The following is a 16432-nucleotide window of genomic DNA, read 5'->3' as shown; positions in this document are numbered from 1 at the left end:
GCAGAGCGGTGAAGGACAAGGACAGCGATGGGAGCCAGGCAACCAGGCATGGGGTCTGGCTAGACCACTTGCTCACACGTAACCTTGGACATGTTCCTAAACCACTGTCTGTCTCCGTTTCCTTGCCCCTAAAATAGGGTAATAATCTCCCTATCTCATTAGGCTGTCATGTGGATTACAGGAGTTTACATGAACCTAAGCCAAGAAGTGTGTTCTCTGGGAGCTGTTGGCGTTCTGATTACTTCTGGGTTGGTGGAGGAGTCAGCTACCCTAAAGTAGCTGAGGCCCGGCATCTAGTGGGTGCTCGGCTCATGCTCAATCCACTGCCCAGTGTCCGGTCACAGGCCTCAACCTGCAGCAGGACTCCCTCCACCTGACAGGAAGTCCCATGACCACCTCCCATGGGGCCCTCCTTCCCATTGGGGTCTGGGTGCCCCCCAAACTGAGATCACTTCCCGGCAGGAAGCCACCCCCAGAGGGAATGCTTCCTTGCTGGCCATTGGGGCTGGCTCAGTCCAGGGGGAGGAGCCCTTTGGAGGCTGAGGGGCAGGCAGGAGGGCAGGGCCCTCTCTTCTCTATAGTCAACTTTTTCTTAATGCCAAAAGCTGGGTGCTTAGACACCCACACAGCCCACCTCCAGAAAGGGGGTGCACCACATTCTCAGGGCACAACATTCTCAGGGCACAAACCTCTTACAGCTAAACACAGAGAGCAAAGCTTAGGTAGTGACTTCCTGGTCACTGGAGGTATCCTAGGCTAGGCTGCTGCTTAGCTGGGTTGAAACCCTGAGAACTGGTACCACATGGCCTTTCCTTTACTCCACGAATGGAGCATCAGTCCCAGCTGTCCCAAGGTTTCACTTCACTGGGCCTCAGTTGCCTCATCTGTAAGGCAGGAATAATTCTGGTCCCTCCCTGGAAGGAACCGTGTGCAAGGAGAAATGAGTTAGTAAAGGAAAGTGCCAAGCACAGCATCTGGCACACAGTGGGTGCTCAGTAAATGCTCGCTGCAGCTACTGTCAGCCCCCTTGTCTCTCCTCCCGGCTCTTCCTTGTCTCTTGGCTTCACCTCTTGTTCTCTCTGACTCTCCGTGACTACGTCAGTCTCTAGGTCTGGGCTTTGTTTCTTCGTGTCTCTCCCACGTGCTCCCCGTGCTGCCCCCAGCTCTCCTGGTACCTGCCACAACATCTCCCATTTTGATCTTGGCTTCCCTTTGGCAGTCTCTCTGTGCCTGTGTGTCTCTCTGCACCCCTCTCTACCTATCTCTCACTCCCCACCATGTTTCCATCTCTCTCCTTGTCTCTGCCCCAGGCGGGAACCACTCAACTGGCTGTAGTGGCTGAGGCTGCGGCCACCCCCACGCCCGGTCTCAGCGGGCCCAGCTCCTGAAATCCTCCAGCTGACATTTGGCCAAAGCTCCTTTTGCCTCGGTTCAGCTGGAACAAGATTGAAATTTTTCAACCAAACATTCTTAAGAAACAAAGGGGAGTTTAGGGGACAGACAACGAAAGTAGACACACAAAAACAGGCCCAGAAGCGGTCTGTGCTTGTCACAGGTTCCTAACTGCCACAGGGGGAGTACGTACCACTGTGGTCGGTGTGCTGGGTACCCTGGATGCCCGAGAGGGAAGTGGTCCTGCTCAGGGACACTCAACAGAGTGGGTGGGTGAGAAAGACCAGCTGTGTCTCCAGGCCCCCAGTTTCCCAGGCTGAAGAACCTCCAGCCCCATCTTAGACCCATTGTTGTTGCCAAAAATCTAGGCCAAAGCCACTGGGGAGGAGAAGTGCTCCTGCTCCCCTAGAAATCTGAAGATCGCAGCCCAGGCATGTCCCCGGGGAACCAGCCGACCCCCCTCAGCCTGGTCCCCGGCCAGCCGGAGCCCCAAGGTGGATGGAGGGGCAGGCGGGCAGCAGCAGGCATTGCAGGGTGCAGGGCCCAGCAGGGAGCACAGCAGCTGCCCTAATTACTCCAGCTCTCCAGGTTCCAATCTCGTTTCAAAAGGACTCCAGGGACGCAGCCTTTAATAACTACCAGTAAACAGGCAGGAAAATCGATACGTGGTAAATAGAGCCCTGGAGAGAGGGACGCCTGGGCTGGCTGGGCCTGACCTGCTGGGAGGGGCTCGGAGTCCTTTGTCGCGGAGCTGGCCAACACTGGCCTCTGGAGCCCTGTCCCCCCTTCCCCGGGGACCTGTGTGCGCTTTGGCTCCCGCTGCAGTCTCTGCTCCCTCTCCATTGACATCAGCCTCTCCTCCTCCTTTCCACTCCCTCCGAGCCCCAACCTGTGCCAAGTAGCTTGCCCGTTTCCGTTGCAGACACCTCCTTTGCGCCAGGCTCTGTGCCTGGTGCTGGGAACGCAGGCATGGGTCCGACCTGGTTCTTGTCCTCCTGAAAGTCATCAACCAGTGAGGGATATTAAGAACAAAAATGAATCATGACAATGCAAGGACAGTTGTACAGTGTAAAGCTGCACACGCCGGCCATAGCAGCAGAAACAGAAAAGCAAGTCCAGGAAGAGATGGACACGTGGAGGGTTTTGTTGGATGAATAGGAGCTCACCAAGTGCATAAGGATGGGGAGAGGGGGCATGTGGGTAATGTGTGTAATAATATCAGCTGTCCTAGTTAGCATTCATTGAGCACTTACAGGGGCCAAGCACTCTGCTGGGCACCTATGACAAGCATCGTCTTGTTTTGTCCTATAGTACTTCTTTGGGGTTTTTATTCATACCCCCATTTTACAGATGAAGACACTGAGGCTTTGTGTGCAGCCAGGATTTGCACATGGCCTGTGAGACTTCTGAGTTGTCTCTAAACCACTTCACTGTGCACCTCCCACCTCTGATCCTGCCCTGCCCAGCTCAAGACTTGACACACAGAGGTGGTTAAGTAAAGCAAGTTCCCATCCTTTCCCTTACCATCCAGGGGTTACGCCTTTCAGGTAACAAGGTGCCTTAACCCTCACTAGGAGGCTAATGGTGGTACTTGACACATGTCAGACCTGAAGACCATCTATCACGAGCCCTCATTTTGCAGATGGGCACACAGGCTCTGGGGAGAGAAGACCAGCACTCAGGAGCAGAGCAGGAACAGAATTCAGAAATGTTGCCTCTAATCCCCTCTCAGGCCTGCCCTGGAGGAACAGCATTGTCAAGGAAAAAAATCAATATGCACACACTCAATTAAAATGATAAATCAGGCATCAGAATGAGGCAGCCCGGGAGACAGGGCAGCGGAGCGGGGGCGGAGGGGTGTTCATGTGATTGGCTTGAACAATATAGGAGTCCAGGGACTCCACCCTCACATGTCTCTCTCGCATCCATGACTACAGCTCTCTGCCTTGATTTTCCCAGCTCTTGGAGTCTGGGCAGTTGACAGGAGGTAGGGGTAGTCCATAGCCCTTGGGATTCTGACAGAGGGGAGAGCAGAGCACAAGCTGTTTCAGCCCTGGGTAGGGATCCAAGTGAAGGTCAAGGAGAGTCTATGCTCGGGAGAGAAGCCTGAGCGAGGCGGGGGGGAGGCAGGGGTCTTCAGGAAGGTTCATGGTGGGTCCCCACCCATCTGGCTGCAGATCCCTCAGCCAGGCACCTTGGGGTTGTGCCAGTTAATAGCAGTAATGCCCTCCACGTTGTGAGGGTCTCCTGCCTGCCAGGCTCTGTGCTTGGCCCTGGGGATACAGCAGTGAGCAAAGCAGTCAAGATCCCTGACCTCTTGGGCTGACAGCCTAATGGGAAGAGACAGCGAATAAAGGAAGTATGCAGATTAGTATATCGTATCAGGTTGTGCTGAGTGCCAGGAAGAAAAAGAAAGCCAGGTAAGAAGAGGACAACCGGACAGCTGTGTTAGAAAGGTGGTCTGGGAAAGTCTTTCTGAAGAGGTGACACTTGAGCAGAGCCCCGAAAGAATGGAAGCAGGAAACCATGAGAACATCTAGGGTCCACTAAGTCATATTCCAGGTGGAGGGAATAGCAGTTGCAAAACCCCAAGGCTGGACAGTGCTTGGATTGTTGGAGGAACCACAAGGAGACCATGGTAGCTGGAGTGGAGTGAGCCAGAGAGAGGCGGTAGGTAATAAGGCAGAGAGGAAGACGGGATTCTGTAGACTCATGGGACTTGGTAGGAGCTTTGTAGACAATGGGGGCCTCGTAGGTCATAGTGAGGACTTTGACTTTTACTGCAAGTGAGAGGGGAGCCATGGGAGAGTTTTGAGCAGAAGAAAGATGTAATCTGATTTGCCTTAAAAAAAAGGTCCCTCTGGCTGCCATGTGGGAAACAGACTACAGATGGTACAGGCAGAAGCAGAGAAGTCATCAGTCTACTGCAACAGTCCAGGCAGGAGAGAAACAGTGGTTTAGACCAGGTGGAATCAATGCAGTGAGAAGTGGTCAGGTCTGGAGTGTTTTTGAAGGTAGAGGTGACTGCCTCTACTAATAGACTGGATATAAGGTATGAGATAAGTCAGGGATGAATCCAAGTTTGGGGGCAGGGGTGGTACTGGGGTCCAAGCAGCTGGAAGGATAGAGCTGCCAGCAATCGCAATGAGGAGCACCTCAGGAGGAACAGGTTTAGGGTGGGGAAAGATCAGAGCAGATCTTTTCGCAGGGGGTAGTTTGAGATGCCTGATGGGCCTCCACAGCAACCTGCCGAGGAGGCAGCTGGCAAGTCTGGCTCTCAGAGGGAGAGGGTGGGTCTGGAAATGATGGAATTTGGAATCATCAGTGATCCTTTTCACAGCCCCACAAGGGGGTTGTGGGGTTGGTGGCTTGTGCCCATTTTAGAGATGAGAAAGCTGAAGCTCAGAGATGTTGAGTCACCACACCACAGGCACAGAGCTGGCAAATTGGGCAGTGGGACTTGAAGTCTGCCTGCCTCCCTGCCCTGGTGCCGAGCCCAGCCCCTGGGCTCTCTGGCCATTCCCACCCAATCCTCCCCGCAGCTCTGTGGGAGGTGCGTCATGGGCTGGCATCACCTTCATTTTTGAGATGAGGCTCCGAGACTAAGGGAGACTGAAGGGACTTACCCACAGTTGAGGAGCAGTCAGGTGTGCCAAATGAACCCGGCAAAGCAATCCCTCCACAGTGGTCCCAAGGCACAGAGCGGGCTAAAGCGTCTGAGAAGTCCTGCAGCCAGGACCTTGCCTTATCTCTGTTTTCATGCAGGGTTCCAGGGAGCCTCACTCTCAGCACCTAGAGCTTTGGGAAACATGAAGTCGTGTTTGGGAGCAAAACCTTTTTTTTTAAATGGGGGTGAGAATGCTCACCTGACTGGGGTTATCAGGTGGTTGTGTGCATTCTGAATGTACACTCAGCGTGGAGTCCCCCCCCCCAAAGAGCAGTCAGCAAATATCTGTTCAAGGAAGGCACACGTGAACAAACAGATGAATAAAAAACAAAGGAATTGGTGGGTGAAGGGGGATGGACAGATGGAGGGATGGAAGGAACACAAGAGTGACCAAACCCAAAGACGATCCGAGTCTGAACTACTGAATGCATCCAGACATTCAGCAACTCTCCGCTGAGCACCTACTGTGTGCAGGCGCCGGGGATACAGTAGCAGTGAGGAACACGAAGTCCCTGCCTTGGTGACATTCTAGCGAGAGGAGACAGAAAACAAGATAAATCTGTAAAATAGAACTTATGCCAGATGGAGAAAACCAAGCAGGGATGGAGAGAGAGGAAAGGAAGTATGTGGAGGGGTGGCACATTTTTAAACAGGGTGGCAGTAAGTGAGAGAATGGCTGAATGCATGAATTAAATTAGGGAGTGAGAAGACATGCATCAGGGAGGAGCAGAAGGGATGACTGCAGGCATGGGTGAAGATCCAGTGAAAGAATTGTTGAATGAAGGAAACCCAGGAAGATATGAATGCAGGAACTAAGGTGGGAAGGAAGGAGGGAGGGAGGGAGGAAGGAAGGAAGGAAGGAGGGAGGGAGGGGAGGGAGGGAGGGAGGAAGGAAGGAAGGAAGGAGGGAGGGAGGAAGGAAGGAAGGAAGGAAGAGGGAAGGAAGAAGGAAGGAAGGAAGAGGGAAGGAAGGAAGAAGGAAGGAAGGAGGGAGGGAGGGGAGGGAGGGAGGAAGGAAGGAGGGAGGGGAGGGAGGGAGGGAGGAAGGAGGGAGGGGAGGAAGGAAGGAAGGAAGGAGGGAGGGGAGGAAGGAAGGAAGGAAGGAGGGAGGGGAGGAAGGAAGGAAGGAAGAAGGAAGGAAGGAGGAGGGAGGAAGGAAGAAGGGAGGAAGGAAGGAAGGAGGGAGAGAGGGAGGGAGGAAGGAAGGAGGGAGGAAGAAGGGAGGGAGGGAGGAAGGAGGGAGGGAGGGAGGAAGGAAAGAAGGAAGGAAGGAGGGAGGGAGGAGGGAGGGAGGGAGGAGGGAGGGAGGGAGGAAGGAAGGAAGGAAGGAAGGGAGGAAGGAAGGAAGGAAGGAAGGAGCGAGCCAGTGGGGAAGTGGTTGCGGGAAGAGATAGATGACTTCGGGCCTGGGGCTTGAGCTGAAGCCCCAGGAGGGAGGGGAGCGGTGAGGCCGGAGGCCGGCGGGGTGCAGGCCCCAGCACCCCGCCCCGCCCGCCGCGCCCTGACCGCCCTCCCCTGTGGGCGCAGGCACCATGCGGCCCGTGCGGCGCAACTTCTACGACCCGTCGTCGGCGCCGGGCAAGGGCATCGTGTGGGAGTGGGAGAACGACGGCGGCGCGTGGACGGCCTACGACATGGACATCTGCATCACCATCCAGAACGCCTACGAGAAGCAGCACCCGTGGCTCGACCTCTCGTCGCTCGGCTTCTGCTACCTCATCTACTTCAACAGCATGTCCCAGATGAACCGCCAGACGCGCCGCCGCCGCCGCCTGCGCCGCCGCCTGGACCTGGCCTACCCGCTCACCGTCGGCTCCATCCCCAAGTCGCAGTCGTGGCCCGTGGGCGCCAGCTCGGGCCAGCCCTGCTCGTGCCAGCAGTGCCTGCTGGTCAACAGCACGCGCGCCGCCTCCAACGCCATCCTGGCCTCGCAGCGCCGCAAGGCGCCCCCCGCGCCCCCGCAGCCGCCGCCGCCGCCGGGAGGGCCGCCGGGCGCGCTGGCCGTGCGCCCCAGCGCCACCTTCGCGGGCGCCGCGCTCTGGGCCGCGCCCGCCGCGGGCCCCGCCGAGCCGGCGCCGCCCCCCGGGGCGCCCCCGCGGAGCCCCAGCGCCCCCGGCGGCGCGCCCACCCCGGGGCAGAACAACCTCAACCGGCCCGGGCCCCAGCGCGCCGCCAGCGCGAGCGCACGCGCCTCCATCCCGCCGGGGTAAGACGGGCCCCGGGCGCGCAGGGTGGCTGCCCCCGGGGCTGGGAGCGCGGTCGGCCGCAGGACCCTAACAGCCGCGGGCCTGCCTAGCAGGTATCCGCGTTGTGCCAAGCCTTAATTAAGCACCTGACGTGCTCTCGCTGGTTTCCCAACATGCGCGGGGACTCGGCGTACAGGTAGGTCCGGCATCACCCCCCCCACCTTTACAGGTGAGGAAACCCAAGCACAGGAGGGTTGGTACTTACACCCCCAGGAGCACACACCCCACAAGCGCGGGTGGGGTGGGGCGTCAAAGCAACAGAAATGGGGTATGGAGTGAGCTCCGTGTGTATCACTGGCTAAACTGTCTGCCGCACCTCGTTTATTACCTGCAGCCCCCCCCAACACGGTTCTATCATGACTATTGCAGGTGGGGAGGCCCAGGCTGGGAGGGGTGTGTTACCTTCTGACAGTCACCCAGCTGGAGAGCAGGGATTGGAACTCAGAGGACGAGGACTGCAGAGCGGGTGTTGTGTGGTCTTGGAAGTTTTAGAGGGTTTCCACCCCTCCGCTCCCCAGTCTCTGCCCATCTCCTGCGGAGGCTCCAACCAGCACTGGCCCGTTGTTGAGAATATTTTCTCCCTAGGCCGCACCTGAAGTATCGCCGGGACTTTGGGCTAATACTGTGGTTTTCAACCCGATGCTGAGACTCCCTCCCGAGTCACCTGGGGTAGTGGCAGCAGGGGGTGGTGGATAAGAAGTCAGGCACACAGGAGCCAGCCTCCCCGCTCTTGTTCTAGCCAGAGCAGCCCGTTTAGGAATCTCCTATGAATCGGCTTTCCCCGCACGATTTCACTGAGGAAGGGAACCGGGTCATGCGTCCTACGATCATAGTGAGAGGGTGGAAATCCCCGGGTGAGAGCATTTCCAGGCTCCAGGATAGGGACCCAGCTAGTCTGTCCGCTGCCTGCCCTGGAGCCCTGACTCCCATCAGTCTCAGCTTGAGGGAGTGGGAGTGAGAAGGAGGAGCAAAGCCCTTGACCTTGGGACAGACCAGAAGGGAAATGACCAAGTGGGGTGTGAGTTGTCTCAGGCCCCAGGCAGGCACCAAGAGCCAGCTCTGCTTATATCGCTGTGGCATGATCCAGGGAAGACCAGCAAAGGTCGGCCCTGGATATAACCTTTGAGGTCACCACGTCCAGGCTGGAGAAGGGAAGGGACCCTAAAGCTGGCCACCTTGTCTGGCTTCTGTACCTTTGAAAGTGACTACTTTGGTTTAGATCCCCTCTCAGGCACTTGTGAGTTGTGTGGTCTGGGGAAGGAGCGTCCTTCCCCATCATTGAGCCTCAGCCTCTTCACCTGGAAAAGGGAGGCAGGGTGTCCATTGTGTGGGGACACGATGTGCCTGAACACCGTGTCTACTCCTCGCAATACTGCCGCAGCGGCACTTAGGACTCTTAGCGTCCAGGGAGAAGGTCGGTGTGGGGGCAAGGGAGCCACCGCCAGGGCTCTGAGTGGGCGGATGACTCCTGATTCTTCAGGTGGACTACAGCAGCCTTGTCATTCTTCCCTGCATCCTCCCCCCAGGTCCTTCCTCCAGGAGGAGAGGAGGGGTACAAGCAGAGGTGCACCCCATGTGGCCCCAGCCTCAGGCAGGCCCTGTGCCAACAGAGAGGGGCCCCGTGGAGGTCAGGATGTCCTCTTGGGGAGGTGTTGCAGGAGGGACTCATCCACTTGGGGTCATGGGACTGGAGTGTTCTTTGTGGGTAGCTGCTTGGCTCTATTGTGAGAAGGGGGGTCTGGCAGGCCCCGGAATGACAGCAAGAGTAGTCAACAAGCCCAAGTGGGTGTGGGAGGGGGCAGGACCAGGGAAGTTCAGCAAAAATTTGAGAATCTTCTCTCTGGAGCTGTATTGATGGAACCCACTGGTGGGTTATGAAATCCAAAGGTTGTAACCAGATTTCTCTTGGAATGGAATGGAATGGAATGGAATAAAGTAGAATAGAATAGAAAATATTGGCATGTATCCTACAAAGTGATCATAAGAATTGTACCAGGAAGCTTTTACATCCCTTCTCCGTATGTTCAGTGGGTTTCCAGGTGAACTGGATTTCTTAGTCGCTGATGGACTTTATGCAATCCAGTCTTTCAGTGAAGGCTGGGAATTACTCAGCTTTTATTGCTCAATATTAATTCTCCAAGTATGTATCGTGGGTGTGTGTTCACAGAATTGAACAAGACACACTGGGCCCAGAGAGACGGGGAGACAGACATACGGCAAGTAAATGAGCTAAATGAACACAGTGGCTGGAGAGGGAAGTGCTGGGGTGGTGTGGCCGAGAGGGAGTGGGCAGGTCAGGGAGGACCCCTCTGAGGAGGTAACCAGATCTGAAAAAAGGCTGTTCCAGGTAGAGGGAAAACAGCATATGCAATTCAGCGAGGCTTGGAGAACCTGGCACATTCAGGGAAGGGCTAGGGGTGTGCGGTGCTGGTCAAAAGGACTGGTCAGGCAGCGGCCCTGCAGGTGCAAAGAGGTGCAGGAGAGAATGTGTCCAGCAGGTTCTGGAAACCATACAAGGATGGAGGTTTCCTGCTGGAACAGTAGGGGCTGAGATTTTTCCCAAATGGGGTACAGAGCCAGATTGTGTGGGGACTTAGGGGAGCCTGGGCTTGGTGCTGCCGACATTGGGGAGCTATAGAGTGTGCTTGAGCTCAAGAGGGCTGTGGGGAGAAGAATTTCTCCTTGGAGGTGCTGTGCTGATCACTGAACATGTCCTCCTGTGACCCGCTGGAACTCTGTTCTCCCCAGCCATGTGCCCCCGCCCAGTCTGTGCTGCTTCCCCTCCTCCGCCCCCTGGGAGCCTTTTGTTACCCTAAGAACTGACATTGGCCTGGCAAGGGGGGAGGTTGGAACCGTCAAGGGCTTTCTCATCCCTCCCCACCCATGCAGACCCTGCCCAGCCAGACAAGCCTGTGTCAAGGCTCCCAACCCACTTCCCCAAGGAAGCCCAGCTGAGAATATGCTGTGTGGCTCAGAGCGGGGTGGTGGGCAGGGAGACGTTGGGCACAGGACCCATGGAGCTGCCTCGGAATGGGAGGGGGCGGGTCAGGTTCCTCCCGGCTGAAGCGGCTGTTGCCAGGGCACAGCCTATGGGGGGAGAGGGATGGGGGTCTCCAAGGAGCCCTGCAGCCATCCCCCCAGGCCTCACCCTGGTCTCCCCACACCCCAGAGCCCTCATGGCCCTCCTCACCGTCTCTCAGGCTCTGTGTTCATGTGTTCAGTTTCCTTTGTGAGGACATTGGTCATAGGCTAGGCCCACACACACAATGTCATTAGACTTCATTCCAGTCCCCTTTGCAGGAACCCCGTCTCCAAAGGAGGGACTGGGAGTAAGGACCTCAACATTGGAGTTCTAGGAGGACACAATTCAGCTGATAACAGGGTCCCTGTGTCTGGCTCTCTGTGTCTCTGTCCATCTGTTATTGCATCCCTCCACCTTTCCTCTTCCTCCCTGCTCCCTTCTCGGTACTTCCTTCTGCCCCACAAGACTGACACAGACCCCGAGTCCAGGCCTTTCCTGGTTGGGTGACCTTGGGTGCATGGCTTCGCCTCCCTAGCCTGTTTCCCTATCAGCCAAATGGAGCTAAGACCACTACCACTCACGTGTGCCAGCTCAGCGGGGTCCATGGCACGCAAAGCTTTAAAACTGCCCGCCCCGAAGTATGATCACATCTCAGCCCTGGGTGGGGAGCAGGACAGGAGGCCCAGAGAGGGGCAGCGACTTGCCCAAGGTCACACAGCCAGTGGGGCTGGAGTGTCCTCCTGGCCTGGGTATTTTTCCACTGCCCCTATGACAGGGCAGGGAGCCAGCTGGCAATCTGGGCCCGGGGGGACAAGCAGGGGTGGGGAAGATCCGCCCTGTCTCCTGAGAGGGCAGCGTCCAGCACTTTGGAACGCAGCTGTGGGGCAGACTCAGAGTTTCCACCCCACGTGGTGGAGGGGAGCGAGGGGACAGCTGCAGGCCTGTTTCCATTTACTGAGCCCATGCTTTGTCCCAGGCTTCATCTCACAGCTTTTACATGCACTGCCTGTCTTTGTGCCCACAGAAACCCCACTTGGCCAGTCCGATTTTCCCCACTCTTCAGGGGGAGTAACGGGGCTCTGAAAGGCTGCCACTTGCTCAGGGTCCCCCAGTTGGGAGTGTGATCCAAAATCCCCAGTCGGCAAGGGTTTGGGGGTGCCCTCCCCTCCCCTGCCTGTCCACACCAGGGTCCCAGAGACCGGGCCCTGATGCCACAGGGTGTCAGGGAGACCCGGGGGGAGTGGATGGGCCCAACTTCAGCCTCTCCGCTCACTGTGTGACCCTAGTGAACTCATCGCCCTCTCTGGCCCCTGGCTTCTGCACCCATGAGGCGGGGCTGCTGTCCAGCACGAGGCCAGATGTCACAGTGCCGGTGTTCTCAAGCCTGCACACACCATCTGCATCACCCATCAGCAGTGGGAAGGGGTGCTTCTCCTTCCATCCCTAGCAGACTCGCACCCCACACCAACCTGAGTGGTGCCACAGAGGTGCCCTGAGTGGCATTTCCCTACCTCTGGTTCTCAGTGAGCCTGAGAACCTCTTCCCATTTGCTGGCTGCTGTGGTTCCTTCTTTTGCCAATTACCTGTTTATTCCTTTTGCTTGTCCTTCTCTTGGGCTATTTATTGCTTCCTTATTGATTTGTACACATTCCTTATGCATTAGGGGCATTAACCCTTTAGCTGTCATCTTTTTATCTGTCACAGTTTGCTGTTTCTTTTGACCTTCTCTATAGCTTATCTGTTTTTAAATGAATTAACCCATATATATTGAGCAACTACTGTGTGCCAGGCCGTGTCTGGGGCCCTAGAGATGCAATGATGAACAAAGTAGATAATCCCTACCCGCTGGGAACCACAGTCTAGTGAGAGATGAATAATAACCTAAATAAATAAATCCTGGAATGTGGTCCAGAGAGGAGTAACTGCTGCAGAGGGAAAATAAAGAGTGGAGGACACATAAGGGCTGATGAGAGTGATGTAATTTTAAATAAAGAGGTCAGAAGAGGTTACTTCACTGAGAATGAAACGTTTGAGCAAAGACTAAAAGAGGTTAAGAAGTAAGCCATGCAGAGAACTGGGGAAGGAGCATTCCAGACAGAGGGAACAGCTTGTGCAAAGGCCCTGAGGCAGGAGCAGGCCTGGTATGTTTGAGGAGGTCAGTATGGCTGGAGAGGCTGCAGAGGGTATGTAGTAGGTTGGGGGGGGAGGTCAGAGATGAAATGGGACCAGTCCTCTAGGGGCCTGAGGCTGCGGGGGGACTTTGGCTTTTATTCCCAGTGAAATGGAAGCCAGCAAGGTTGTCAGCTGGAGAGAGACTGGTGTGATTTTGCTGTAACAGGTCCCCTCTGGATATTGAGAATATGCTGCAGGTGAGGCCAAAGCAGGAGGCAGGAACCCATCTTGGGGTGGCCTTTGATGTGGTAGGTGTATTTGGGTGTTTTTTTTTTTTTTACTTCCCACCACCAATGATTTTTTTTTTTTTATTTCCCACCACCAATGATTTTACGTTTTTATTTTAAAGAATTCATATTCTGTTCTCCAGTGCTTTAATAGACATTACATTTCAATGCTGCGAAAACAACAAAGTACTGAACAGTACAACATGACAAGTCTCACATTCAGTCACCTCACCTCACCGTGTCCCCCGTGGGCCTGCTGCCTGGCCACCCTCCCCCTTTTCCTGGCTTCACTGTGGTGCAGTCTCTGCTCCCTCCCCCAGGCGCCTCACCACAAGGTCAAACCAAACACCCCCACGCCCCAGACCTGAAGCACTTCCTGCCCTGCTCCCTGGGAGGCCAAACCACACACTCCTGTCTGCATGTGGCTGCCCTGGACCGTGGGAACCCGCCAGCCTGGCCCTCCCCTGCCAGGGTTCCCCTGAGAGAGCACTGCTCTGGGGGGTTGGGAGCCCAGGGGGTTGAAGGAGAGTGAGGCTGAGCCCCTAGACCTCTGGATACATCTGGCCCTAAGTGGCCACCACCCCTCAAAAAGTGTCTGTAGGGGACTTTTGCACCCTTTATTCCCTAGGAGTGGACAGGGGCAGGGATGAGAGGTCCCATTTGACAGAGGGGAAACCGAGGCCCATAGAGGCTCAGAGGTTTGTCCAGGCAGAAAGGGGGAATGAGCAAAGGCCTCCGCACAGTGGCTGTGATTGGCCCGTAGGTTTTGCCGGGCCCCTGGGGCACCCTGGAGCTCACCGTGATGTCCTTGGCCTGCAAGCCCTGGGAGAGAGTAGGAGTGGGGACTTGGTTGGCCCCAGGACTGTGGGGGTCAGGAGGTCAGGTACGGGTGCAGGGGGCACTGAATGGGGGTGGGGGAGGGGCGCAGACCCAAGGAACATGGAGCCTCTCCAGGTGCAGTTCCTTGGGCCTCTCCCCTGACGTGGCACTCTCACTACTGCCCTCTCCTCACCCACTTGGACCCAACTGACTGAGGCTGGAGCCTCCCAATGGCCTCCAGAGGACCACAGGGTAAGTGTCAGGTGTCCGGAGGACCCTTGAGGCCAATCAAGGGACCTGGAACCCATCATCAGAGAATGTGACATGTCTGGTAGGGGTGGACAGGAAAGCCAGATGTGGGCAGAGAGATGGAATCTCAGCTGGCCTAAAGGGAATGTCCATGTGGCTTCCTTCTTCCCCAGGGTCCCAAACTTCCCTTTATACCTGGGATAGAGAGAGGCAGCCAGAGCAGGCAGATGGGTCTACTTGTATAGCTTCTCATACAGCCTGGGCCTGAGCCAGCTTCAGGGTCCAGGTCAAAAACTTCAGCCTACCTGTAGGGTACAGTGGGCTCGGAAAGCTTGCTCAACTCCAGGTGCCCCACAGATCAGCCTGATGGGGTCAGCCCTGGCCTCTGACTCAGAAACTCCGGGAACCAGTGCCAACTGCACCACTAACCAGCTGGGTGACCTTTGTGAAGTCACTTCCCTTTTCTTGGCCGTAGTCCCATCATCCATATAACAAACGACAAACAGATTCCATCTCATGCACCATCTCTGCTTGAATGGTTACATCTTCCTGGAGTGCTCTTGAGGAGGAGTCTGAAGTTGCATTTTTGGCTCAGTAGAAAGGAGTGCTGGGATTGATTGGCAATGCCTGCCATGGGTGGAGGATTGGCAGTAGTACTATGTGTGCCATGTATTTGCCATTCCTGCTTCAACCTTGTCTCTGGGGGGACATTTGGTATTAGAACTGCAGTTTCTAGGGGCACCATGGGTCCTCTGAAAGGACCACAGAGCTAGCAGGCCAATTTCTCCTTTGGTTCTGTCCTCCATTCAGTACTTCTGAGAACCCATTTGTGTGGAGTTTCAGCCACAATCCTGGGGTCACAGGGCTGGTTCAGACACATTTCTATAGGCTCACAATCTGGCAGAAGAGATAGAAGTGGAACCACACAATCAGAAAGCAAGATATGATGTCTGTATCCTAAAAAAAAAAAAAAAAGAAAAAAAAAAAAGAAAGAAAGAGAAAGAAAAGAAAGATAGATTGTCCCTTGGGAACTAAAAGGGGGTGGCCACTTAAGGTAGATCAGAAATGTCCTCATGAAGACAGTGGCCTTTGAACCTGTCTTCAAAGAATAGATGTGAATTAGGAATAGACAGTATGGATAGAAGGAACAGTGTGGCAGAGGTGCCCAGGCAGGGAAAGAGTAGGGAACAGTGTGAGGAACAGCAGCTTGGAAAATCTTGCAGTATCTCATCCTGCCTTTGAACATTGCCTTCCAGCCGGTGCAGACATGAAGCATCTCTGCTTTTTCTTGGCAAGAAGGAAAGCCAAATGCCCCATCCTTTTTTCCCAGACTAGTCCCAGGGGTTTTTCTCTCAGACACAGCCTCCTATATGGTCCTCTAAGCCATGGTGAGGGAAATTAGTTGGCGTAGCATGGCTAAGAGCACAGACTTTGGAGTCTGACAGCCTGGGCTGGAGTCCTGGCTCTACCACTGGACAATCACTTCACCTCTTTGATGGGATGTCACAGACTTTGGGGAATGATTAGATGAGGGAGTGAAGCATGACAGCAGCGTTGGGCTCATGGTGAGTGCCTGGAATATTTGACCACGGATAACACCCCACTCTATATGTGGCACATTTACTAAGACAGTTGTGTGCAATGCCCGGATTCCCCCAAAACCTTGCCATGGAACCTCTGCCCCAAGTGGGATGTGGAGCATTTCTGGAATTTCTCAGGGAAAGTTTGCATGGGTTGTTGCGCAGGATGCCGACTTAGCATAAGTGCTGGCAGAGAAGCTCCAGGGCACTAAAGGCTGCAGACGGTGTTTCTCTGGGACCTCTGCTTCAAGGCTCACTTCAAATGTGCAAAGAACACATGGGGAAAGTGTGCCTGAGCATGTGCATGGGAGTCATCTGCTCAGAATGTTTTCACAATATTCAGGCTTCCTTCATACATGCAACAAGTGTTTATCAAACACCTGCTATGTGCTATAAACTAGGGTTGAAGCCAGCCAGATGGTCAAGGAAGGTCTCTCTGATCAGATGGCATTTGCAACAGAGACCTAGGTGAGCCATTCAGCATCTGGAGGGAAAGCCTTCAGGTAGAGGGTACAGCAGCTACAAAGGCCTTGACAGGGGACCATGTTCAGTGGGTTAGAGCCACAGCAGATGTGTCCAGAGGAGAGAGATGGAGGGGGTAGGAGATGAGGTCACAGAGGCAGGAAGGGCCTGGTCAGACCAAAGACTTTATAATCAGGTCATGGTCAGTGCTAAGACAATCAATCAATCAATTGATAAGGTAGTGCAAAAACAAAGATTTCTCTGGAGTAAAATGGTAGGGAAGGTCTCTGATAAAGTGACATTTGAGCAGAAATCTGTGTTAAGTGAGGGATCAAAGTATGAAGACATCTGGGAAAGAGCATTCTAGGAAAGAGAGATCAGCAAGTGCAAAGGCCCTGGGGTGGGAATATGGCTGGCATGTTGAAGGAATAGCACAAAGATCAGGGAGGCTGTGGTAGAATGGGTGAGGGGTGAGCACAGGGAAATGGAGTTCAAGGGATAGATACTGGCTATCTCATATAGGGTAAGGACGTTGGATTTTACCCCGAGCAAGGTAGTATCTGTGTGGGGTTGAGGGCAGAGGAAGAACAGGACTC

At 55.1% G+C, this 16432-nt stretch overlaps 1 protein-coding gene across 1 annotated transcript in view; it reads left to right on the top strand.

Moving 5' to 3' along the window:
• DTX1 (deltex E3 ubiquitin ligase 1) overlaps positions 1 to 16432 on the top strand; it is a 35827-nt gene that overhangs the window by 12367 nt on the left and 7028 nt on the right. Inside the window, exon 3 of the mRNA XM_041729152.1 lies at positions 6587 to 7265. Within this exon, the coding sequence (XP_041585086.1) occupies positions 6587 to 7265 (679 nt within the window). The remainder of the gene's footprint in view (positions 1 to 6586; positions 7266 to 16432) is intronic.

Source organism: Vulpes lagopus, chromosome 14 (genome assembly GCF_018345385.1).
Source record: "Vulpes lagopus strain Blue_001 chromosome 14, ASM1834538v1, whole genome shotgun sequence".
Lineage (NCBI taxonomy): Eukaryota > Metazoa > Chordata > Mammalia > Carnivora > Canidae > Vulpes > Vulpes lagopus.
Note: the sequence above shows the minus strand (reverse complement) of the source record. Positions and strands in the feature narration are given on the sequence as shown.